This window comes from Brienomyrus brachyistius, unplaced genomic scaffold (genome assembly GCF_023856365.1).
Source record: "Brienomyrus brachyistius isolate T26 unplaced genomic scaffold, BBRACH_0.4 scaffold113, whole genome shotgun sequence".
In the NCBI taxonomy this organism is placed as follows: domain Eukaryota; kingdom Metazoa; phylum Chordata; class Actinopteri; order Osteoglossiformes; family Mormyridae; genus Brienomyrus; species Brienomyrus brachyistius.
This window is the reverse complement of record NW_026042388.1, coordinates 120,609-145,444: the sequence shown is the minus strand read 5'-3', so window position 1 is coordinate 145,444 and position 24,836 is coordinate 120,609. Positions and strand designations below refer to the sequence as shown.

At 41.6% G+C, this 24,836-nt stretch overlaps 3 protein-coding genes across 4 annotated transcripts in view; 2 read left to right on the top strand and 1 right to left on the bottom strand.

Moving 5' to 3' along the window:
- Nucleotides 1–1,200: 1,200 nt before the first annotated feature.
- On the top strand, nucleotides 1,201–5,659 carry LOC125727721 (uncharacterized). Its single transcript, XM_049004636.1, has 6 exons — nucleotides 1,201–1,288; nucleotides 1,784–1,902; nucleotides 2,658–2,736; nucleotides 4,686–4,795; nucleotides 5,046–5,166; nucleotides 5,245–5,659. Exons 1-6 carry the CDS (start codon nucleotides 1,247–1,249, stop codon nucleotides 5,422–5,424), a joined length of 651 nt encoding a protein of 216 aa, XP_048860593.1. The 5' UTR covers nucleotides 1,201–1,246; the 3' UTR covers nucleotides 5,425–5,659.
- Nucleotides 5,660–11,645: 5,986 nt separating this feature from the next.
- Nucleotides 11,646–17,937, bottom strand: LOC125727720 (spermatogenesis-associated serine-rich protein 1). 2 transcript variants are annotated; one of them, XM_049004634.1, is made up of 7 exons: nucleotides 17,664–17,937; nucleotides 17,326–17,448; nucleotides 16,296–16,453; nucleotides 15,837–16,014; nucleotides 15,233–15,334; nucleotides 13,797–13,859; nucleotides 11,646–13,242 (listed from the first exon to the last, which is right to left on the bottom strand). In XM_049004634.1, exons 1-7 carry the CDS (start codon nucleotides 17,675–17,677, stop codon nucleotides 13,137–13,139), a joined length of 744 nt encoding a protein of 247 aa, XP_048860591.1. In that variant the 5' UTR covers nucleotides 17,678–17,937; the 3' UTR covers nucleotides 11,646–13,136. The 2 variants fall into 2 exon arrangements, with proteins under 2 accessions (XP_048860591.1, XP_048860592.1); XM_049004635.1 differs by lacking the exon at nucleotides 13,797–13,859.
- A 2,256-nt stretch (nucleotides 17,938–20,193) lies between these two features.
- The window catches only part of cnih3 (cornichon family AMPA receptor auxiliary protein 3), a 35,369-nt gene continuing 30,726 nt past the window's right edge, over nucleotides 20,194–24,836 (top strand). Inside the window, exon 1 of the mRNA XM_049004637.1 lies at nucleotides 20,194–20,765. Within this exon, the coding sequence (XP_048860594.1) occupies nucleotides 20,688–20,765 (78 nt within the window). The 5' untranslated portion in view covers nucleotides 20,194–20,687. The remainder of the gene's footprint in view (nucleotides 20,766–24,836) is intronic.

Sequence of the window (24,836 nt, the reverse complement as noted above, 5' to 3'; positions counted from 1 at the left end):
ATGCAATTTTCATTCATTCCTTCGTTCATTCATTCATGGATAAGAACATGCTTAACTGCAAAGGCTGTAACGAGCAACGTAAGGCTGTCTCGTTATTTCACGATGACAATAGTAATAATAATAATAACAACAACAATAACAAGGCTTAAAGCAGCAATGTCGTGTTCGCAAGCACAGGCTTAGAATGCTGAGCCACACACTGGCCCTCCATTGCCCCCCCAGGGAAAATCAGGATATCCAAGCTTTCTGACTTTAAAATTCATGATTTCACCTAATGCCGAAGCAGAATGCGATAGCGCTGTGCCTCGGCTACAAGAAGATAAGCCTGAGAACGTCCTACCTCTTCCTGCTAAGGCCTGGTTAAGGGCCTAAACTGATCACATTTGACTATCATGGTTCCTCAAAAGGTAGTTTAATTATGTGGATTTCACTGAACGTTATTCAGCGGACTTCCAAGCAGAAAGAATTAAGCCCTATGACCTGCACACAAATCATTTAAAGAAAATAGACTTAGGAACCTCCTCAAGCATCAGTCCCTTCAAAAGCCTGAAAAGTGACGAAAGACCGCTAAGGTTGCTGAGGCTGCTTTAAGGGAACTTATTACATATTGATATATGGTTCAGTTTGTCTTCCCAGTTCGTAAACTCTGTGTTTTTCAGTTCCACAAACCCATGAGTCAGTGTCATTTGTCTTCTGACACTGAATCCTTCACCTCCTTTGTAATCAGCTCTGAACATCTGGCCACTTTAAGGGAAAACAGCACAGCAAAAAAATAACACAAAATATTGCATGTGTTCCACGTGGCCACAAATGCAGATACCTCCAGATTCCCTGAGGCTGCGTCCTCCTAGGTCACGCAATTTGCTGCATGGCGCAGAGTAAAAGCAGAGGTACAGATGGAGAGGTGATCCTTGTATGAGGCAGCAAAATAGCTATAAATAACCAATCCCATGTGTGAAGCAGTGTCTGGGAAAAGCACCGATGTAGGCCAGGAATAAACTCAGAATTACCTGAGCTGCAGCCTAATGCCTCATTGTGTTTCTTTTTTATCATGAAAATTAGCCTGAGCAACTTGCGCACTCCCATATAAATCTTTTGATAAAACTGTCAGCTCACAATAATTGTAGCTGTTTAAAAATGTATTGGGTTTGGCAGGCCGCTCGTGCATTAGGCTCGTCAGGCTCCTCGAGAGACAACGGGAACGAGCCCGAGTCTCCCGCCGCCTCGTCTTCCTCGTGAATTATTCATGGGGTCTCCTCGACTCGGGTTTCCGTTCATCGGAATGCAGGTGGGATTCATTGGGGGGGGGGGGGGGGGGTGGAAAGCCATCAGTAATAAGCAACGCTTCTCGTCCACACAGCACCACTCATTTGTGTATCATTTGTGTGCTTGCCGGTGCAGTGGTGTCTTGGAAGATCCATTGCCTGTGCTTGTGTTATATTAACTGATTAAATATGAATGGAATGGGTAACGTAACCTGAATGTGTGTGTGGTGTTTTTTTTTTCTTTTGCATGGGCCAGTTGCATATTGTCAGTGATTTGTGATACATTGTTTACATGAAAAAGTACTGGCCACCAGTAACTGCACTGTGCCTTAGCAGATATGTAATTTAAAGAAAAAAATCCCGAAGTCCATTATGTTGTAGCATGTAAGTAAACAAATTTTTATGTCTCCCCGGATCATTAAATGGCGAAGACATTGTCGCATATTTTTATCGTGTTTTAAAAATCAAACAATAACACAGGGGCTGCATGTTCTTAGATGCTGTATTTGTTTACCCAGAATTCCCACATGTGCTACATGAGATACCGTGTGGCCGGCTGGATTCGTGGGCGTCCGCTGTTTTCGAGACGTGCCTCTGAGGCTTCAGCTAAACTACCGGCAGCGTCCTGCTTCCCCGGGTGTGAACAGACGGGGGCTCTGTCAGTGTTGCTAACCCGCTGCGATGGCGTTGGTCGTGCCGCACAACCAGAATGCAGACACTGGTGTTCTGGCCTATTTGGAACACAAATCTTTCACCTCAGCCCCCAGAAACAAGCCTTAAAAAAATTCATCAAGCGTTACTGTGACAAATAGCTGAGGGCGGTTTATTTCATGTAGCTGTCAAATCAAGCCCTTTTGTATTGATTCGCTTGGCATAGTCTGATATTAAGAGTATTGAGGATCACCTTTTCAGAAAATTCCCCATGAGAGCCATCTGGGGTGTGAGTTATAGATACTTAGTCTTTAACTTAAAGGCTGCTTGATCACAGAGAACCTTTCTTTTTACACTGATAACACAATATGTAAGTACACTTCATCTGTAAAGCTCTATACCCCTGAATCTGTATATTTGCAAAATATAGTTTTGTTTACAAGATCTTATAAGGAGCAGCACTGATTTCTAAATGATTGATTTTACATTTTAGAATGTAAATGTAATAGATATATTGAATTTAGCTCAAAGACATTAACTACGTTACAATGATTTCTTTTCTGCTTTCAAACATTTTAATCATCTGGTTGTAATAAAAATAATACAATATGTCCAGTATTATACGATCAAAATGCTTTTAATTGAGGGTGACGTTATCCCTACAGTAAGATGGAAATGTTCCATGCCTATAAGTATTAAAACGGTTTGTCTTTATTGTGATATTTCTGTGTTTTCTGGCAGACAGTCGTCAATGCATGAGCTGAAACTACCCATGAATACAGCAGAAAATCAAACTTCAAAGACAAGAAAAATAATTAAGGTAGTCGCTGTTTAAACATTGTTTCGTTGTTTTTGTTAAAGGCCATGGAATTCTAAGACACAGATTTAATATAGATCAATATAATATTTTGCTGCAGCAACTGGCTGGGTGTTTGATTCAGTTTTTAATTGAATGACCTGTGTTGATAACCCTACACATTCCTTTTTAACTTGGAAATCACAGTCGCTGTTGCAGATTTAAAGTCCACCTGCATCTTAGAATAACAATTCAACCTTTACCAAGGGGCCTGATGGTGCAATGCAAAGGCCATGCAGTTCTGTACGTCACACACACTGCCTGATGACCCAGATGCATGTCACCTTTAACCTTTTATACATTTTCTATAGTGAAAGTGAAAATAAATGAAACCCAACCCCAGCCAATGCTTAGGGGGCCAGCTCAGTCTCTTAAGACAAAATTCCACCCCAGCTTTAGTGACTATTACATAATCATACAAATAATTCACATGATTAACAGAAAAATGTAGATTCACTGGGGTGGCATGGTGGTGCAGTGGTTAGCACTATTGCCTCACACCTCTGGGACCCGGGTTCGAGTCTCCGCCTGGGTCACATTTGTGTGGAGTTTGCATATTCTCCACATGTCATCGTGGGGTTTCCTCCGGGTTCTCCGGTTTCCCCCCACAGTCCAAAGACATGCTGAGGCTAAATGGAGTTGCTACATTGCCCATAGGAGTGCATGTGTGAGTGACTGGTGTGTGAGTGTGCCCTGCGATGGGCTGGCCCCCCCATCCTGGGTTGTTCCCTGCCTCGTGCCCATTGCTTCCAGGATAGGCTCCGGACCCCCCACAACCCAGTAGGATAAGCGGTTTGGAAAAATCAATGGATGTATGTATATTCACTTGTATTTAATTTTATTGTAATTTTATTGCTACTGTGCAAAAGTCTTAGGCAGTCCAAAGAAATGTTTAAAGCTGTTTATCTGGGTAGCAAGTGTACTTTGGCTTAGAGCAAAAAACACAATTTAATTGGAACATGTGCAAATTAAGAGTAACACAATAAAAACTAGTAATAATTCCTTCTGTTTTCTAAAAAGTTACTGATATCTAGTTGGATGGCTAGATGAACACCGCTTCAGTTCCCAAACTTCTCCTCAGGGGCACCTCAGCCGTTCCATGATTTTGTTCAGTTTCACCAACAGCTCAATTAAATAATTAAAATATTGGTTTAAAAAGTCAGTGAGAGATTGACTAGCTGTATGAGGTGTGCTAGTGGCCAAGTCAAAAAATACATGGCTGTACTGGACGGTCGCTGCAAATACTAGGATGATTTTAGCAGAGGTTCTGAAATGGCTAAGCTGACACACTTTGACAGGCATAATATCATAGTTTTACACCAACACGAGGATAATCTAAACATCATTTTCTTTGCCTGCCTAAGACTTTTGCACAGTACTGTATATTTAAAAAATATTGCATTTAAGCCTGTTTACATAAAAGTCTAATATGGTAACACTTGATGGGTCACAAATACTTAGTAATAACTCAGTTACTACCGAGGTACAAATCTTGAACAAATAGCTACTTGAAATAAGATGCATTACGATTCAGTAGACAAACATGATCAGTATTTCTTGTGTTATTCATGACTTGTTCCTTCAGTAGTGCCTTAGTAGTGCCTTAGTAGTTCCTTAGTAGTTCACAAAGGTTTACAGAATTAACAGATACAGTAACAAATGTAGTAACTGCTTGATATAACACATGCATCACAATTCATTGATGTAACTAAGACCTAGTTTGTGGTTAATTAATACAAAACTAACACCATAAAACTACATTATTTCTGTCCCGTCAAATGAAGTATTACCTATAATATTTAAAACATAATTTGAATTCCTTCTAATGCATCAAATGATGCTTTGTTCTCAGGTCACGATTTCCAAAATATATTAATTCTCAGCTGTTGTCGTTTTTGTTGTTTCTCATTCAGGCAGCAGGTGCTGGGGAGGGATCTGAGGGAGTTACCAGCAAGCAGCCGCACACAGGAAAGTCTCACATCTGTCACAGCCGCACGAGCGGCAGTGTTTTGGCTCTTGGCAGGTCAGATTACTGTCTGCACCACAGGCCTCGCCACGGGCTTCAGGCTGATGCCTTTGTAGGAAACTTTATTTGTCTGGCATGTAATTGTCACGCGATGCACGAATTATACAAATACATTGATTGGGTTTATCGCTCGTACTCAGTAGCATGTACAAAGCGTATCGATATTTAATCACCTGGAGATATAAGCAGAGTTTTGCGTTTGATATCTTCACTTTCTTTTTGTGTTTCTCGTGTTCCTCGAGTTGAGATGGTCTCCAGGGATGGAACCATCTCTACCTCCAACTTGGTCCCCATCTGAAAGTGAATTTATAATGGATTTCTTGACCTTAATTAACTGCATGCTGAAGGACCGCAACACTGGCACTGAGGTAATGAATGTCAGTCCCGTCAGCACTCAGAGCAGATGAACGTCGTCTGTCGAGTCACACCTGATGTTTTTTTTTCAGATCGTTCAGATGGGGGGGGGGAGAAGCAGATCTGGGAAGGAGGTGCATGCACCAATATTGGCTTCTGTCGCTATGGTGTATGTCCGCTATGCAGCTACGCCCCCCGATGCCACGCTGCGCCTGTCCCTACAGTGGGGGCACAGTGTCTCATTTCCCCCACAGCAATTTGACACTGGCTGAGAGAACCTTGCTGAACATCACTGAATCGCTGCCGTATATGATGGTATATGAGGCTTCCGTTGTCAAGGGAGTTTCTACAGGCATAAGTCTAACGTATCAACAAACAAATGGGGAATTGGCAGGCTGCATTTATCACGTTATTTTGCCAAGGCTATGACTTTCCCTGTCAGCTGGAAAACTAGAGCAATTAATCACTTCCTGTTTGCATTGTATTACAACAGTGATATTGTGTGTGTGTGGTGGGTATTGGAGGGGAATTAAGCACCAGTTCCAGCTGGCACTTTTTCCTGTTGTCTAAACCCAGAAAAACTTGTGCCGTTCATTTTAATACAAGAATTATAATATTTACATTTGGATATTTCTATTATTTGTCTACCTTGCGGTCTGTCCTTCTGTGTCATACTCTCCCCCGAGGTGTTTATAGATAAGGTGGCTTTATGCATGTAGCGTACAATCAATAAATGGGAGGCAGGAGCTGCAAAGTGGTTAAAAAAACGCTCTTGTGAGCAGAATGTCAAATCTCAAGGAGTATTTTCTTCAATCTGTCCAAACGGAGGCAGCGGTAAAGTACCCAGCTGAATTAATGAATAAAGACTAAAACTGTATTTGGAAGAAAGCATCTCAATAAATGCTGCAGCAGAGCCTGCGGGGTGGGTAGTTCCATCAGGGCAGATGGTGCAGGAGCCCCTTGGGGAGCGCTGTGGGGGCAGATGTGTCACGTGGCCAGCAGGGCGGCGCAGTGCTACACTGGCTCTGTGTCATGGGGTGGGAATACCAACAGAGTTGCAACATTACATATTATATTTTTAAGAGCAATTCTGTCAAAACTGTACAGACATGATTACAATTATTTATTGTTATTATTGCTTTTATTTCCATTTCCAAACTGACGCCTGTACAGTGCAAAATACAAAGGTCACTATTTAACACTTTCAGTGCTATTTCAGTGCAATATGAGACTTAAATCCTAATATCTGTTCTTCAAGCTACAAAAGTAGGACCAATAACCTTTTTGTATCACTACATCTGCTTCTTACCCATTATATTACCTAAACATACAGAGATATTGTGCCAAACGCACTTTTAAAAAGACAGGCACACTTTCCGATTAATACTATTGTTTTTGTCACTTTGTGTTATTTTTCAAAGCAATAGTTTCACCCATTTGAACATCAGGCTGTTTTACTGAAGCATGTAAAGCTATTATCAAAGAGCTACTGAGATTCGAACCAACGGTTTACAGGTTACAAATCAATATACCCCTTAACCATACTACCTGATGATGTCATTCCCCTAACAATATACATCATACCAAACACAATTGCAAGTTCACAATCTAGTGCAATTCTTTATAAAAAAAATCGCCTTGTATTGCAATTCTTGATCTTCTGTTGTGAATTATTATAATCACGCTGATGATTATGGAGGTGTTGAGGTGTTTCTATGGAGGCTGCGCCTTGTTGGTATCCGCATATCCGCATGGTAGCCACATATTTTGCGCCTGTGAGTTACGTCTCCTAGCATAATTACGATGTTAGCATTAATGGTATTGTGCGATTGCTCACTCATCCACGTATTTGAGTATCCAGGCTATGTGCTGATAACATAGCTCTGGCTATTTCCACAGAGGAGTTTGGACATGCGACAGCTAGCCCAGTCTTGGAGGTTTTGCTGTTTGCTGTCCTCAGAGCAGAAGGCTGGATGTGTGTTGGGGGTGGGCGGCAGGGAGCTTTGGGATATTTTCATGACCCTGTGCGCTCATAGTGGGGGGGCATCACAGTTTGCCACCTGAGCACTCTCAGTGCCCCCCGCCGACTTCCTCGGCTGCTGACGGTCTCTGCTGCTTCTCCGGCACTGAGCTTTCTCGCAGCTTGTAGGTGAATGGCGCTCAAACCGATGGGACACTGATTCAAAACGTAGCTAAATCAGAAACGCCGCCATATTGGACTAATCCAGCCGAAGTAATAAGCTGCATCTTATTCAGCGCAAAATCATAACAAATGCCAAATCTCCAAACTCCCATGGATTAAAAAAATATGCCTTTTTTGGGGGGGGGGGGGGGGGGGCAAAATATCAGAAACACCAAATAATATATTAATATCAAGGACCTGATAATGCTGCCTCGTACCCACTGCTTCCGGGATAGGCTCCGGACCCCCCGCAACCCAGTAGGATAAGCGGTTTGAAAAATGGATGGATGGATGGACCTGATAATGAGCCACGCCCCTTTACAAGAGTTTCAGTCAATCTAGGAATGCTGTTACACAAGTTATCAGTTGCATACAGTGGAATATTGGACCATTCTTCAAAAAGAATAGCCACCAGTTAATTTAGGGCCGAATAAGATGGCAGTCTGAACATTCCGCAGTCTGTAACTTTCCCCAAAAGTTCAATGATACTTAGGTCTCATGATTAAGGAGACCCTGAAAGCTATTAGTCTTCGTGAAATCACTCTGGAATTTGTTCAGAGGTTTGCATGGGAGTTTTTTTCATCTTTGAATTTGGGATTATTAAAAAAGCACAATTTTTTCACCGTAAGCTGGGTCTGGCCTCATAAAATGGCCTGAGGCTCAGACTGTGCAGAGTAATCATCGGGCTTAACGAATCCATCAAGGTTGCTGTTCATACTGACAGACACCTTGCTGAAAGCATCCCTTGTTTCCTCCAAACATAAACGCGTCCAGGAACAGGGAGAAGGGAGAAGAAAAGACGACTCATCAGTACTGTCTTTCAATTGCTTAGTGGTCCAGGTTTTGTCCTCTTTAAATGCAGTTATGGATCTTTGTGTCTTGGTTTTAGATACAAGCAGTTTCCCAGTGGCAGCCGTGCCATAAATTCCAGTTTGGGTACTTAGTCTTCAGCCTCACTGGAACAGTGAAACTTCAAGGTACTGATCAGACCCCATTCATAGCATGGATGTGCTGCTAATGAGTATGCAAGTTAATATAACTTAGCTTTGCAGCTGAGTTTGCAATTGTGATTATTTACATGAAAGTTAAAGTCCTTTTCAGGGGATGTTTGTGTTACATTGTCTACCCCCTGGTACGTAGAGGCACTTACAATATCAATGCTTAGTCCAAAGAGGCTTGGGCTTCTTTGTTATGCTTCTTACACACTATATTGATTTTAAGTACATTTAACATCAAGGTGAACTGCAGGCATTGTTATACCACGGCAGTATTTGGCTTGGCAAGCCTCTACCTCCTCAGTTAGTCTGCCATACTGATTTAATAGATGCTGACTCCAGTGCCTACTGGAGTTAAATTAAAAGGCCGAGAGCCTCGCGACTGAATGGCTGGTAAAAACTCTTAGTGGAATGATGTGAGGGCCAAACATGTCACAGGTGCCAAGAGAGGTAGTAAGATATGGAATCGCTGATCCTGCAGTTAGTGGGCTACAGTGGCTGGGCAGTGCACACTGGTGACTCTGCTCCTCGTCGCTTTCACGATTCTGACGTTGTGGGGGCTTGGGTCTCGGGGTCACAGCTCACAAACGAAATGCAGAATGACCCTCGGGGTAATTCCGAGTCCCGCCGCGTTTCAGAAGGCAAAGTTTAACATGAAGGGTATAGTTACACATGTATTTTTCAGGAGGTTAACCATCCCGGACCGGGAGGAAATGGGCCTCAGCCCAATACGGCAAAGAAAAAAAGAAACATACTGCCCTCTAGTGGACAATAAAAATTCTACCCCTATTGGAATGTAATTTCCAGTAACCTCTAATGCATAACCAAAAATGAATTCTTAAATCACAATTTATAATGTAGTAACTGCACCTCCCGTCTCGATTTTGTTTGTAGTCCCAGGGATACTGAAATTACTCCCTGCTAATGGTTTTATCAGCGCTGGTTCCCTTTCGCTATGCATCATGGAGTTCCATGTACTCCATTACGTTAAATTATTTCATTACCAGCTAGAAGCTTTGCTTTCACCTGCTTAAATTTGCTGGAGTAGCCAGTCGTCGTAAATCTTCGGGAAAAGTGGGACAGCAAGCTCCCCTCTATCAGAATCTGATCTTTCCTTCCACATTTTAGTGCACTTAGACTCTTAGCCAATGTTCTTATCTAAAGTGACTTTCAATCTCCACCCCCAGCTCTGTACACAGCTAGATATTTCACCAGAGCAGTTCCGGAATTCTTTGGACAGAGGCTCCCACCCACGAAACATACATTTACATTTATCTACTTTTAGCAAACATTTTTCTCCAGGGCAGCTTACAGGTCCATGAAAATACTAAGTGCACTAAGCGACAGCTAACAAAAGCACTCGGTCTGTAAGGTCTGTAAGACCTGTGTTACTCTATGATGAGCGCATGACTTTACGTATTACTCTACTTTGCTACATTATTGTACCATAGTGCACCAGCATGTGCAATAAAGTGCCGCATAGATGTACAAACACCAAAAAAACAAGAACAGCCATGCAGATACATGGTCAAAAGCAGTCAAAACTGTGTGGTTCTGTGACTTTATACCGGGGGTCTCCAATTCTGGTCCTGGAGAACTAATGTGCAGTAGATTTTCTATTCTACCTGGCTTCTGATGAGGCACACCTGTTCTTGGCATTCACCTGCGGACAGACGTGGCTCATCAAATGGCAGGTAAGAAAGAAAACCTACTAGACAGTAGCTCTGCAGGACCAGAGTTGGAGACCCCTATTTTACACAGTGCACTGCCTGATGCTCCGATAGTGGTTCCAGTCCAGTGTTAATCCCCGTCCAGGAGCTCTTACTCTTCATACATGCAGTTGGCTTTGTAGGCTGATGTTGGACCTGGGGAGGTCATTAATTTCCCAGGGTAGGGACTTAAAAACAGGTCATTCGAAAATCAAAGCCAATTTCTAAGAAAATAAACAGCCTTCTCTCTACCATTCTTAGACGTCCAATCCTATACTATATTTATTGATCCAAAGTCTATCGAATTTTTGCAGATGTCCATTGTTCATTCCCACCCCACTGCCCCAAGTCTGTAAACCCCCAAAACACTCCCCAAAATTATTCCCTTCAATTCCATTCTATTCAGACATACACTTTGCTTCAATTTGGTATCTGTTACAAAACCAGCCCATAGTTTTGTGTCCCATCCAGGACAAAAATGAAAGTTCATACATGAACTTCTGAGTAACCTCTTACATCTGTATGATGGAAGTGATGAATGGTCTCTGCAGACCACAGTGATGTTTGCTTAACCTGTGAGCTCCTATGGTTAACTGCTGGGCCGCCCTGTTTTCTGTTACGAATGTGTTCTAGATAGAAAAGGCTCTAAATGAACCTGAATCTGGGCAGGAGTTGGCAGACGGCGTCAACCATGGCTGTTTCCGTCACGGTGGCTGAATAAAGCCTAGCTCACAGCCTGACTGGTGAGGGCCAAAGGGAGGTCCATTTCTCACCGTCTTTATGGAGCTGGGGGTTTCCATAGCTGCCAGTCACTAACGGCGGGATCTTTAATTGACAGCGCTGTCAGACAGAAATGCCCTCGGTCCGCTGCGTCAGGCCAGGCCTTGTCCAACAGCCTGAGATCGATGTGGCCTAATGTGTCGATCGATACGGCTGCAGACTCAGAATACTCCGGCAAAAATGATGGGAGCCCAACAATTGCCCCTCCATCACGGGAGCCCAGCAATTGCCCCTCCATCACAGGAGCCCAACAACTGCCCCTCCATCACGGGAGCCAAGCTATTGCCCCTCCATCACGGGAGCCCAGCTATTGCCCCTCCATCATAGAAGCCCAGCTATTGCCCCTCCATCATGGGAGCCCAACAATTGCCCCTCCATCATGGGAGCCTATTTTACAGCCTGTTGATTTAGCATTTTGTATCGGATGTCCACCTGTGATGGAAAGTGAAAAAAAGATGCTTCTGTCCATCAGGAAGTTATCTCCCCTTTGCGATATTTGTGATTTAATGGAGTTTCTGTTGTGTGATTTGCTCTGTTTAATGGAAGATTTGACCTCCCTGATTACAAACTCTGTGTCGTGGAAGGCAGAATGTTTGGTCTGGTCCTTCGGCAAACAGGACCATCACATCACAAGCTGCCCTCTCAGAGAAGTAATCCAAGTTTACCCAAAGAGTCACTAAGATTGAACCAAAATAAAGAGAAAAAAATGCATGAATAGCATGGTTATTTAAAATGTATTGCTTTTTTAGTCCTTTCTGTGACATTCAAACATCATTCAAATGGACAAAAAACAAAATACTATCCTTTCCTTGCATTTGTCTCATCGAACATGGAAAGTTATGCCATTACAGTCTTGAGAGATTCCAGTCTGGAAGCATGGTCTGCTCCCAACAGACATGTTGTCTTCCAGCAGAAACAAACTTCAGTTATATGTGTGTCTTTGTGGACCGGCAGGGCTGCGTACATCTGCATTTGTGCGAGTGTGCATGTGCATGCGAGTATCAGCAAGTCAGTGGTTGCCCAGAGATTCGCCAGTCGTCAGTCTGTTTCCATGACCACGCCTGAAAGGGAAACTAACGGGCTAATTCCCTCGCTTCACAACCAGGGCCAGACTCTCTGAATTTTACTCGCAAGCTAATGCTGATGTTATTGTTTCAGAGATGCCCTTGACTTAATGTACTATTTTTGTTAACGTTTTGCTCTGGTTTAATTTTAAATGCAGCAGTTTAGAAAAAGCTACATCGGGCAACCCCACTAAATCATGGACGACATCCTCTTTTGAGCTCATTAAGTGATTATTGCGTCACTAAACGCATCCCCCACAAAGGCCTCATTGTGCACATTTCGGAGTCCTGAGGGACTGGAGACCATTCGCAGAAATACACTGGCAAAGGGACCTTGGGAGATTTAAGGGGCTGTGGTTTACTGGATGTTGCAAACACCTGGTATTGAATGTCATGACAATCAATCGCTTCTTTCCTTCACGTTTTTTGCAAACCACCGAAAAGAAATAGAATTTCGTAAGCGTTCCCAAAATAATAGCCTCTAGCAATGATGGTTTCTTATTTTATTTGGTTGTCCATCACCTTATGGGGTAAAATGCTGCCCCTGGGTATGGAGCTCGTACAAAGCTTAATGTTGTGCAATTTGGATGTGGCTCATTTTTTGCCTAGGAGTGCACGCTCTCCTCGAGTTTCCTCTTGATATTTTCCCAAAATCTGAAGACATGCCATTTACTGAAATGATGTCTCTAAAATTGCCCATAATGTGTGCATGTGCCCTGTGATGGACTGGCATACCATTTAAGGCGTTCCTCTGCCTTGTGCCCTCGCCTTCCTGGGAGGGGTCGCAGGCTCCCCAAAGTGCCCGAACTGGGTTAGCAGTTAGAAGATAAATGAAAACATCACGCACCCATTTTGCTATTTATGCTTGTTATGATCAATTATGGCAAATTTTGGGTTGCTGTTCAGCCCGCAAAGCAGAATGGAGGTTCATTGGCTAACGGTGTTTTTGTCACTTGGCTCGTGGATAAAGTAAGTATTTCTCAACAATCGAATTGAAAAAGAAAGCATTGTGTTGAGTTTCTGTAATACACGCATTTCTTTCCCTTTTACACACTTACCACCCACATCGTCTCTTGGATAGTAAGATGTCAATCTTTCAACTCGAAATTTTCATATAACGATCACACACATAATTTATTTTTATACGTGTTTCTTATGTCCTAAAATCACACACATACTGTCCCTCTATCCGCCTGCCACACAGTCCTCTTGACAAGTCAGAGTTGCTACATCTTATCTTGGTCATCGCACAAGTCACAAGTCGAAGATGGATGCTGCTGGATTCCATTCGTTCAGTTGCTTCACCTCCAGGATATCCGCCTCTCGCTGTTTAATCCTCTCCTTCTCCACATAAGACACACTGACGACGTGGGATGAACGAACGGCCAATCAGACAGATCACTTCTACTTTTCCACTATGCTACATTAAAAGGATATGACTTCAAAAACAATTCATATAATATACTCTATGTATCTCTTTATGGCCTCCACAAGGGGAAACGCAATTTTATAAAAGTCTGTGACTACGATGAAAAGACAAAAAAAATCCAAAAGTCTTGTATTTCATTTAGCTACTTATGGTTAAGGTTAGGGCTGGGTAGGGGTTAGGGGATTAGGGTAGGGGTTAGGGGATTCATTTTCCCATAGAAATGAATGGATGGTCCCCACAAACATATAGGTACAAATGTGTGTGTGTGTGTGTGTGTGTGTATATATATATATATATATATATATATATATAAAAGAATTATATATCTACAAAATATATCTGTTACTGATAAGCACTATGCTCATAGCAACTGAAGAGGAGGCTATTTAAATGCCCTTGCGTTTGTTTAAATGATAACCTTCTGCGTCCTTCTCAGAGTCCGCATGGAGGATGTACAGCATGGGATGTCGGGTCTCATTACTAACCATGCTGGGGCCAGTGGAGGAGACAGAGCAATGAAGGTGTCTGCCTTCAGGGTAGCCCGGGACCTGAAGTCACGTAAAACACGCTATAAGAATATCATCACTGCTGGTAACATCTCCGTACCTCAGAGGCCATGAGCCTTTTGTATTGGTTTATAAACGAATTTAACGAGCCACTATTGTCAGGCATGCGGGCGGTTCTTCTGTGACATTATGGGAAGCTCCACATCTCCCACAGCATCTGCTCACGCGGCCTTCGAGTTCACACAGAACCAGCTGAAGGCTTTAGGAGGTTCATGTGGAGGTTCATGTGGACACACGGCCCTTTTGTCTCCTGAAATCTCTAAGTAACCTAACAAAAAAAAAAAATTATTACAGAAATATACATAAGCCATTCTAAGGGATGTAATTCAGATACACTAAATGAGCATACCTCATATCTGACATCACAACAGACGGAAATTACGAGAGACACTATCTGTTAGGTGTGCTGATATTTTGCTTATTTTATGCCGGTTATCGTCGGCTGTGAAAAAAAAAACGCAGCCGTGTTGCATGTGCAAATGACATCAGCGGCACGGCAAATTAACTGACATTTCTGCCCAAATTAATTGACATTTCTCCCTGTGAAGGGTGCTGTGTCGTTCCTTTAATGGAGCCTAATGCTCCGAAGACACAGTCATTCATGGGCGTCGCCGCCATTAAATCTGAGGGGGTCGTGTCCTCCTCACATTTCATAATTATTCGTTTGGACCCTCCCACATTTAACATAAAATATTAGTTTTATGCCAGTGTCCCCCCCCCACACACACATTCAAAAGGCTTCTGATGCCCCAGCACTCATTTATTCATATCAATTAACTCAAACTTAAAGTTCTGGCAACTCGTGATGTACATATGAATCTGTTTTCTTCAGCGTAGATAAATGTGCCTCAATCACAACTGGTTTCGTGTGTTCTGTGTATGTTTGGGAACAGAAATAACACTGACAACTTTTTAAATATTCTCCAACTTAAGATCCAGCAGATGTGGATCTTAAACACAGATGTGGATCTCAAGAACATCGTCAAAGCTATTATAATTTTATGAACAGAAAATTAAACTATATAGAATCCCTAAATCATCTGACATCTACACAAATAAAACAATACCGCCATCTCGCGGTTGCTTGTAAGAGTTACACCTTTCCCCGAGCACTATTTTCATTGGCGTTCAGGTTGTTTTTTAAATTTCCCAAATATCGACAAGTAATTTATTTAAATTCTTTTTAGTGTGACGTTTTTTAAATGATACATTTTCACTATGAACTACTTTAAAAATATATATATATATATATTAAAATCTAAATTAAAACATTGATCTACCTGTGACTCGGTGGTAATTACAAGCATTTTCCTTCATGTGGCAGTAAAGTATAGTCAATAAAAGGAACAACTTACCCGAAACCTATAGCTGGGAGCGTAGAGCCGTATTTGTGGAAGTCTGTAGTGTATTCGGGGCTCAGATATGGCTTTGGAGCCTCAGCTGGGTGTCTGCTGGATCTGACTTCAGAGGAGGAATGCAGTGAACAAAAATGCTGACACTACACACAGGACACAAAGCAAACATGAAAAACAATTGCTGGACATACGTACATACGTAAAAAAAAATCGGGGGGGGGGCTTTTCCTGTTTGACGAATAGCGCTATCACAATATCGTAACAGAATACGATATGCAATAGGCATAACAAACACAAGTGTCAGAGATTATTTCACAGTTATTTATGTGGATGGAGTGTACTATTTGTATGCGATATGCTGCTCTGCATGTCCTCAGTAACCGGTCTTATTGCAGAGGGGAAGAAGTGGCTGGTCAATCTGTTCCGGTGGATTATGGGGCTTTACATTTAAATCTCAGGTGAAGAGAAAGAGAAATATGCAAAATGTCGTTCTGTGTTGCATAGGAAAGAGCATGCCTACGCCGTTAAAACTGACAGCAAAATCTAAACGTGAAAATATCATCACAGTTTCAGCTGCTGTAATGATGTTCAGGGTCATACTGACTCTCGCTCCCCCCTTTTCTTCTGGCCCATCACTGACTCCAGGGTGGTGTGAGAGTGGCTCCTCATGCTTCTGCGGTGGTGCGTCCCATCAAACAGGCAGCGCTTACCCTCATGGAAGGGGGCGGCGTGGCCGAGGTTGGGGTAGAAAGTCCATTCGGAACGGGAGACCATATTGGCGTCTAAGTGCGCAAATACATGTATTTTACTGATCGCTGGTAAATTAATATGAAAAGGAGATGTTGAGGAAGATTATTTACTATATCGGACACACCAATCGATTAAAATAATATCGTTTATAATAAAATAGTTTTTATTTCCATAAAATACGATAAGCCTCAGAAAGGAGACGCGCGATCGTATTGCCTTCACTGCAGTGACCCCAAACTGTAAGGTTTCCGTAGTACAGTTTTTATATAGAGATTATATCATGTTGCCCATGTCACACTGTCAATGCACTCACTAGGAAAAGACCTCAGCAGCCTGATCTCTTCGGGGAATTTAATGGCTTTGATGTGGGGAAACGGAGCGTCGCCGTAGCGGGGCTGCGGCAGCCGGCGGAGACGGGACTTCCAGTCAAGGTCGCATCTGCAAGTCAGACGGATGATGCGCCAATCGCTCCTCCATGCAGTACAACCAATACAAACAGATGAGCTCATTCATTTCTGGATGTCGGAGTCCAACAGCAAAAAAAATCGGGGGGGGGACTGGCTCCTGTTTGAGGAATAGCGCCATCACAATATCGTAACAGAACAGCCGCAGCACATCTCCGTTTCTGTGCGCCGCCTCCAAAACACTGGTTATATGATCTCTAAATATATAAAGCAAAGAGTTACGCTGGAACCCCGAGCCCCCAGATAAACTATCCATGTAAAGGAGAACTATCTGTTAACGTATCTACAGCCCAAACCAAGGAGCGAGTGGTCTTTTCCCCGCTAAGCATGTATATTAACATTGCCTGCGGTCCCAATGTCACTTATAACAGCAGGTGTTGCATGCATGGGCCTAAATTACGTGGGGTGGAGGGGGGCTGTACCCCCCCATAATGAACCAACCAATACAACCCCCTTAAATGGGTGGAGGACAATAACAGAATAAGAAATCATTACGTGGGAGGGCCGGCTGAAAATCACGCTATAGACTCAACTAGGTCCATTATCCGATTCCTTACACATATAGGCCTGTCTATCGGTATCACACTATGTTAGGTTAAATAACTGTTAACTTTATTAGGACCCTGCATTAATGTCGTTCTTTTGCGTATTTTCTTTTACGAAACTATATTCCCTTTACAAATTCAAATATCGAAGGAAAACAGCTGTTTGATGATACAGGCCTAGGAAAACATGGCAGAGTACAAACAAGGCCTAATTCTTTATAAATGAGATCCTGTTCTTCGCTGGGTTTCCCCAAAAAAGCAAAACTATTACATGTCAAGTTTATCAGAACAACCAGAGAATTTTTAATGTTGCATTAAAAAAAATATCACATACTGGGTGTAGTTTGGCTGTATGTGCCGTATGTGCGGCTTGTAAACCGCCTCCCGACCGCGGGTTTCGGTGAAGTGGCGTCTGCCGTAGTCTCTGCTGGGCTCCTCCGACCCCCAGATAGTATTTCTGGAAATAGATACAAAGTGCCTTCGGTGATCTGCTGGTATAGATTACCTAGATTAAGTGCTTGTGGGCGAGTCATGTAACCTTCGTCCTTGCTCATCAAAAGGCTTTCAAGCTACGGTATGTTTATGAGTGATTTCATGAGAGGCTATTAACTTTAAAAGCCTTTCAAACGGCACAGAGTGCCGCTTTATTGCGCCGATATTTTACGTGTTTACCTGTCCTGCAGCATTTCTCACCACTGACGTACTGGGAGGTTCCTCGGGTTTCCGGAAGTTATCTCCTTTTCTGATTATTGCATCTTCATTACTCGCGATCATTTAATACAAAACTGCAATCCTGCCAAAGTTCAGTTTAAGAGAACATTTAAGAATTGAAGAATGCCTTTAAGAAATTCTGTCCTAGTTTTACTCGATGTACTAAGAAGCCCTTTATGACTGCATGTGTCTGAATAAAGCTGACAGGAAGCCAACAACAAACGGTTGCTTAGTTTAAGATACTTGAAGGGCCCGACGCCGAGCTTGAAAAGAAGATCACGGCGTCCTTGTCTCCTTGACAACCGTGCATCCTGATTGATTGAAAAGCAAGGAATTAAAATTAAAAAAACAACAAACGCAGTAATGATAGTTTTCCTCAAATTGCTTCTCGCCTCTATTAATTACTGGCATAAATGAACTAATTAATTTCTTCAAAGCGGGCGTGAAGATTTCAGAATTCCATTAGTAAAACCGGGATACTTTAGCGCCCTCTGGTGCAAGCTGGTAAATTGTGCTGTTGAACCGGGTTAACAATGTGACCTAACGTTCAGGAAACACAAGATGGCGCTAAAATACATTTTAAAATTACAGCCACTGGGTACGTATACGGGTAGTACAAGATGACGTATTTGGGTAGAGTAGTGTAGTGTAGGGTAAAAGTTAGTCTGCGGCTTTTTACCCAGAAACCTTTGGTTCAATTAAAGTTTTGCATTGTTTAATCATAGGTTCCACACATGACTTTTAGACTAAACTAGGAACTAGTAAATCAGATTTTGAAACCTTGATTCAATTTCAAATCAGTTATTATCATGAGATGACATAAAGTCGATGTTGACTCCTAGTGACCATGTACATATGTGTAACTTTGGTTTCTTGTCTTCTGCCTTTTAGGTTTCTCATCAATGTTCATCGTTGTGACCGCTGAGTCCGTCTTGTTCCTGGTCTGCTGCTCCCATTTTCGCTGCGGCTTTCCCAGGAATTACGGTCTTTTCCGGTTACATCTTTAACTGTCACAAATTTGTAAAGAAGAAAACATTCAGCTGGTCAGCTGTGTGTTGGAAACACCTGAATGAAAGTGTTTTTCCAGATCTGTCATTTTGAGCATTTTAATTTCGATACAATATATGGTACTTTAAAAATGTAACAGTGACCCATCCTGAAATTTCTGTGGAGATGTCAGGTACTGCAATAACATTAAATAATCTACCTATGTTAGAGAACAGATTCCTTTTTATGGATAAAAAATGTAATGTTCTTTCAGAAGGAACCATGACATCTACTCCAATAGGATTTTCGGCAGATTTTTCCCCCCAGTATAAGTGCTTGGACCTCCAAACTGGTATATTATTATGGTAACAACACATGATGCGTGATCACTTCATGACTATGTGATGCTACTGGCTTGCTGGTAGAAGTACTGGTAACTAGTAAACACCAGTTCATGCTAGTTTTAAAGCAAGTGAAATTGCCTTCTGTTTACTACAGGAATTCCACTAAGAAAACGTCCATCTGTTTATCTTCCAATCACATATCCAGTACTCAGAGGTGGAGAGTTCAAGTCCAGAAAGTAAAAATCCAGACCAAGATTTTGTTTCAACCGACCACTTGAGTATTCTGTGATTATCACTCTTTATGCTCAACTGGCAGGTTGAAATAAAATCTTGGTTTGGATTTTTTTTACTTTCTGGACTTGAACTCTCCACTTCTGCTAGTTCTGGGTTATGAGGAAATTGGCCTGGAGCGTACCTCATGCACGCTGGGAATAAGTCAGGGAACACCCTGGATGGGATGGCAGACTAGGAAAACATGACATAAATGATTATATTATGAGGCTATATTTTTTATCTTTAGTAACCATACATACACCTGGGATTCGCACTCCTGTGTTTGTGCAATCGAGTGCCAGCCCCAGGTCTATAGAGTGTTGAGTTTGCATAATTTGCGTGGGTTTGCTCCCACAGTCCGAATACATGCCGTTAAGTGCATTAACATGTCTGAATTGCCCATGATGTGTGGGTGGGTTTCTGGCAATGGACTGGCTTCCTGTCCAGGGGGCTTTCCCTGTCTTGGGATCTGTGCTTCCAGAAATAGACTGCAGGTTTCTCCCACCCCTGTGTGGTACTAAGTGGTTGTAAGACAGGTGGTTGCATGTACAGTATATCTGAAGGGATGACATGTTATTTTACTAACTTACCTCATTTATTAGGAATGAATTAAGATGTAGACAAATCATTTGCAGAAAACTCTGTGACCTGGCGTAAAGCATATTTTCATATAATGTTTTAATTTGAATACATTAAAATATTGAAGGTCGTTCTGTGTTGCATAGATTACATAAAAATGTGCTGTTTTGAGTGTCTGCAGTGAAAGGTAGAGCACAATTCTTAAGCTAGGTTTATGATAGGTCAGTTATGACATGGAGACGTCACTAGCCCTTTAAGTCCACCTGTTGGGAAATACTGCTGGCGTATTATGTGTGACGGGCTATGGGTTAACCGCGGTTTGAGCGTAGCGTTCATTAGTTGTTATGTTGTCTAGGGAAGAGTTACGGCGCTCCTGTAAATGTAGTATAAGCTCCGGTTTCTGGCAGCAAAACGCAGGATGGATTACCGGTGATTGTCCGAGGAATCCGAGATCTCCGGAATGTTTTGACGGTCCTTCCCTGGATGGCATCTATTTCGGGATGCGACTGGGGACAGTGCGTTTAAGTGTGCTAGTCTTTTCCTAAAAGTGGTATACGTTTAGAATAAAATCATGTCAAGGCTGAATCGGAGAGTTTTTTTCATTCTCAGACAGTAACACATTTTAAGTGAAAGTTGCATATTTCTTCATGGATGCAGTCAGTAGCAGAATATTAAATAACATTTATGGAATAATGACTTTAATTGTGTAGCTGTTCCACTCCCATTTTTTAAATTAAGCTTTTTTTGTAACGGGTTCCCCCTGAATCCTCTATAGGTTTTTTTTTTACGCGTAATTTCCATCATGTTTACTTTCGCTGCCTTCTGCTATATGCTCTCCCTGGTCCTCTGTGCTTCTCTCATCTTCTTCGCGATCTGGCACGTAAGTGTACTCTTCTGATAAATCTTACTTTGGCCGCGTGTAACACGTACCCTCGTTTTAAAGCGGACTAGATAAGCGCCGCAGGAACAATTAAGGTTTCGCGATGCACTCCGTCTAGTTTAAACAGGATCTGAACGAAAGCCCCGTACATTGAGCCTAAATAACAGGTAAATAAAATGTAAATAATTAATAAAACGAAAATATGAACGTGATCATTATGATGGCTTTTGCAATAAGTCAATGAAGATTGCTATTGTTAGAGTGAGGTTGTTATATGAAGCGTATATGTATGTATGTATGTATGTATGTATGTATGTATATGTATGTATATATATGATCATTGGCTGTACAGCCTAAAGGTGTTTTTATGTATCTAAGCAAAACTTTTATCTAACCAATATTAGACGAATCCCACGTTAGTTCCCTTGGACATCTAGCCCACCCGCATCTCGTTAAATGCCGCTTAGATGCTTGGTTTGCGTGGCCTGTAATTGCAGGTGTCAGTGACACCTGACTGTGTGCTGCTGTGAGTCCCGGGGGTAACGTGATCTAGACCAGATCTGTCTAGCGGCTGAGTGTTTAAGGGGGAATTGCGAAGACCGACGGTCGCCGTGTGGTATCTCATCGACACCCCGGTGTGTTTGTTGCGGTACACAGTCACGGAGAAGTATTTAGATAATGAACCCCTGAAGTCAGGATTTCTTTTCAGCCCAGCAACAGGAGCGCCATGGATTTCTGCAGCATATCCAAATGCCTATCAGAAATCCGTGGGACTGTTGCTGAAAGCGTGCTTGTGTTTGTATGTAAGGTTGAAATAATGCTTTAGGGATGAGTTGAGCGAGCTTGTCCGTCCTGTCCCAAAACCTACTTCTGCATAGCAACGCCACCCAAAAAACACGAGTGCTAAAGGTGCAGAAATTATGGGCATGACACTGATGCCGTCCACAGTTGGCGGACTCAGCGGGTGAATCGCCGGGTCGGTGTCGGGGATGACGCCACAAATGTCAGGCTTCAAACTGCGTCCTCACACAATATTTAGCTGATGGATCAAGTCGTGCGTACACGATGTCAGCGCTGAAACTGAAGGGTCATTTTCCCACGGAACATTTTAAACTTACTTGAAATGATGTGTCAATGCATAAACGCCTTGTGTACTAATTGCTTGCGCACGTGATTGTCCGATGTCTGAAATCACACACAGTTAATACTAGATTTTCATGCATGGTCTTGTAAACAGCTGTCTGTAGTTGAAATATTTTTCTTTGTCACATTAAAAAAACAAAAAGCTTTCAAATACATATTACTATAAATGTCCAGTATGCCCATGGCAAATGCTAGGCGTGAAATGTGCTTTGAAACTTAGTTAGTGGCAAAGAATTCCGGTAATATTAACAAAAACTACAACAATAACAATTTACCCCTATTTCAGACATTTTCCAGTACATTGTCGAGGAGCAAAACTTTCTTCTTCTTCTTCTTCTTCTTCATCTTATTATTATTACTATTATTATTATTATTATTATTATTATTATTATTATTATTATTGGAATTTCAGTCCATTGAAGGGCACATACAATCATAAACTACAAGCAACTATCCAATTATCCAACTTTATACATATAACCAATATATATTTATTTTAATGAAGTAATACCTCACTTGGCAGTTCATAAACTTTGCAGAAGCCACCAGGTTGCAAGTCTGTGTTCTGAGAAAAATGCAACTTAGTTACTCAGTTACTACTCAAGTACAAATCATGAACAGATATAGTAACTGCATGGAGTACATGAACTGTCATGATTGATTAATAATGAATGTATGTGGTGTCAGTATGTAACTAGCACTTAGTTTCTGGTTAATTAATGTACTGCTACATTATTTGAGCCTCAAAGCGTTACCAAAAAGGTTAATCTCTTCTGTAAAATATTGTTTTTTAAATAGATTTACTAATCACAAATGAATCATGCTTCCTTTTTATGTGGCATATTCATGATTCCCATCATTTCAATGCGGTGGATTTATGACAGGAGTTGACTGACACGATACTCACTTAGCAGGAATCATCCAAGATCTCCTCTCAACTCTGTTATTTTGGTCTGCTTATCCAGGTACTAAAACCAGTCTTTCACTTTTCTATGACATATTTTTCTTAGTTCAATAGAGACGATGTCATATTATGACAGTGGTTATCTCAGACTTCATCTATATCTTACATTAGCCTAAGGGATACAAATGACAGTACATGACACCAACAAAGAGTGAACCTGTCGCTTGTAGACAGGGATTTAGGTTGTTCAAAACTACTCATTGTGCTGCATTATTAAACAGCTTTGTCTAACAAAAATTATCCAACATATTTTTTTATGTAGAATTTATCCTAACAGCATATATTTGTGATTACCGAGCACATTGTACATCAGCGCTTGCTTTAATTTGCTTGATCATGCAGTCGCCTTCTAGTTATGGACCTGATCATATAATCAGCTTGAAGGTCTCGCTTCCAGACAGAAACCTTAGTAATATATCTTTCAGCAAAGTGTGAGAATACTTGACCCAGTTCCATCCTATAAGAATATGAATTTATGAAGAGATGAAATATAAAATTGCAAATTGTGATTCTTGATTTGAATAAAGCTGTCTGCTAGAGATGCTCCCAGTAACAATATCTAATCGTTTCAGCTCCTTACAATGTTCATGCCCATGTGCAGACAAAGATGATTTTCTTAACAGTGTTTATTCCTTCATCAATTTCATAAAGTATTTTTTTTCCACTATGCGGTCTAGACTTAAAATTTGAGTTTAGAGAGAGTGTTTTGGTTATATTTTATTACATTTGGTGAAAATGTGTGAGTTTACAAATTATGCATTGTTTTTCTGTTTATCTGAAAGGCGTTGTCGAGGTCATCTCAAGGCGGGAGAATGTTATAGGAAAAAATCGTTTTATGTTTTGAAATATCAACAAGTTGTACTGCTCTGGAAAAAGTAGAGCAAACTTTGATCACGATGGAGAACCTTTATAGTATAGTTCTTCAATTTTTTATCATAAATCTTAAATGGTTTTCTTTTTATAACTTTGGGTACGAGCAGCAGCAATGGAAACATGTGCCCCTGGTAATCTCCGATTTAATTAATTTTGTACTCCGAGGTTGTCAGTTAATAGGCTCATTTGAACAACTCGTATTAATTTTTGTGGAAAGGTGATCTTATCCAGGTAGCATTGTGCATATGGAAATGGCTCCATTTTAAATATCGGGTTAGATCCTCCTTCAGAACAGGGCCCATCACTGTATAATTCCTGATTCTGAGCTTTCAGAACTTTTGAAGAAACCAAGGGAAAAAAAACAAAGTTTGTGTTTAACGATGGAAGGAAAAATGAAAGAATTATAAACCCTATTCGGAAGAAGGCTGGAAAATAGTAGATTTGTAGTTTTTGGTAGCTGCTAAACCATATTTCTTTATCTGGCACTCAGTGTATTGAATTTTTTTTTCAGCCTCCCTTGGGACTCACAGATTTGGAACCTGAACTCAAAAATAGTTGCTTACAAGCACTTTAGAGCCATCACTCAATACTGTGATTGGTCTATATGTAAAAGCTTCATGAATGTTTGTACGTATTATTGCTAATATATACGATATTGACAAAACCATGTTTAATCTTCCCAATAGACATTGCAATGCTCCAATAGCAGTAATGTCGACGTTTTGTTGTATATATATATATTGTTGAATTATTGTTGAGGCTCCTAAGTATTGAACCTTGCAGTGTGAGCTAATTTTACATACTACCCAAGGCAGAGACACTCAGGCATGAGGAAACATACGATTCATCACTGAACCAGAGACATGACACACATGCATAGCAGTGTTTCCAGATCCGGTTCTCGGATACCCTCAGACAGTCCGCAATTTTGCTCTCTCCCAGCTTCCAGCCAGATAGCCCACATTTTTGCTCCCTCCCAGCTTCCAGCCAGATAGCCCACATTTTTGCTCCCTCCCAGCTTCCAGCCAGATAGCCCACATTTTTGCTCCCTCCCAGCTCCTAGGAGAAAAAAACATAGACTTTCTACAGGT

Coding starts and splice junctions, on each gene's coding strand:
- LOC125727720 (XM_049004634.1), bottom strand. Junction 13,860..15,232: donor CTCCCAGCTATAGGTTTCGG/GTAAGTTGTTCC, acceptor ACGTGACTTCAG/GTCCCGGGCTACCCTGAAGG. Junction 13,243..13,796: donor CCTCCACTGGCCCCAGCATG/GTTAGTAATGAG, acceptor CCACGTCGTCAG/TGTGTCTTATGTGGAGAAGG.
- LOC125727721 (XM_049004636.1), top strand. CDS start 1,247: ATGGGGTCTCCTCGACTCGGGTTTCCGTTCATCGGAATGCAG. Junction 1,289..1,783: donor TTCCGTTCATCGGAATGCAG/GTGGGATTCATT, acceptor TTGTTTACCCAG/AATTCCCACATGTGCTACAT. Junction 4,796..5,045: donor AGTGTTTTGGCTCTTGGCAG/GTCAGATTACTG, acceptor CCTCGAGTTGAG/ATGGTCTCCAGGGATGGAAC.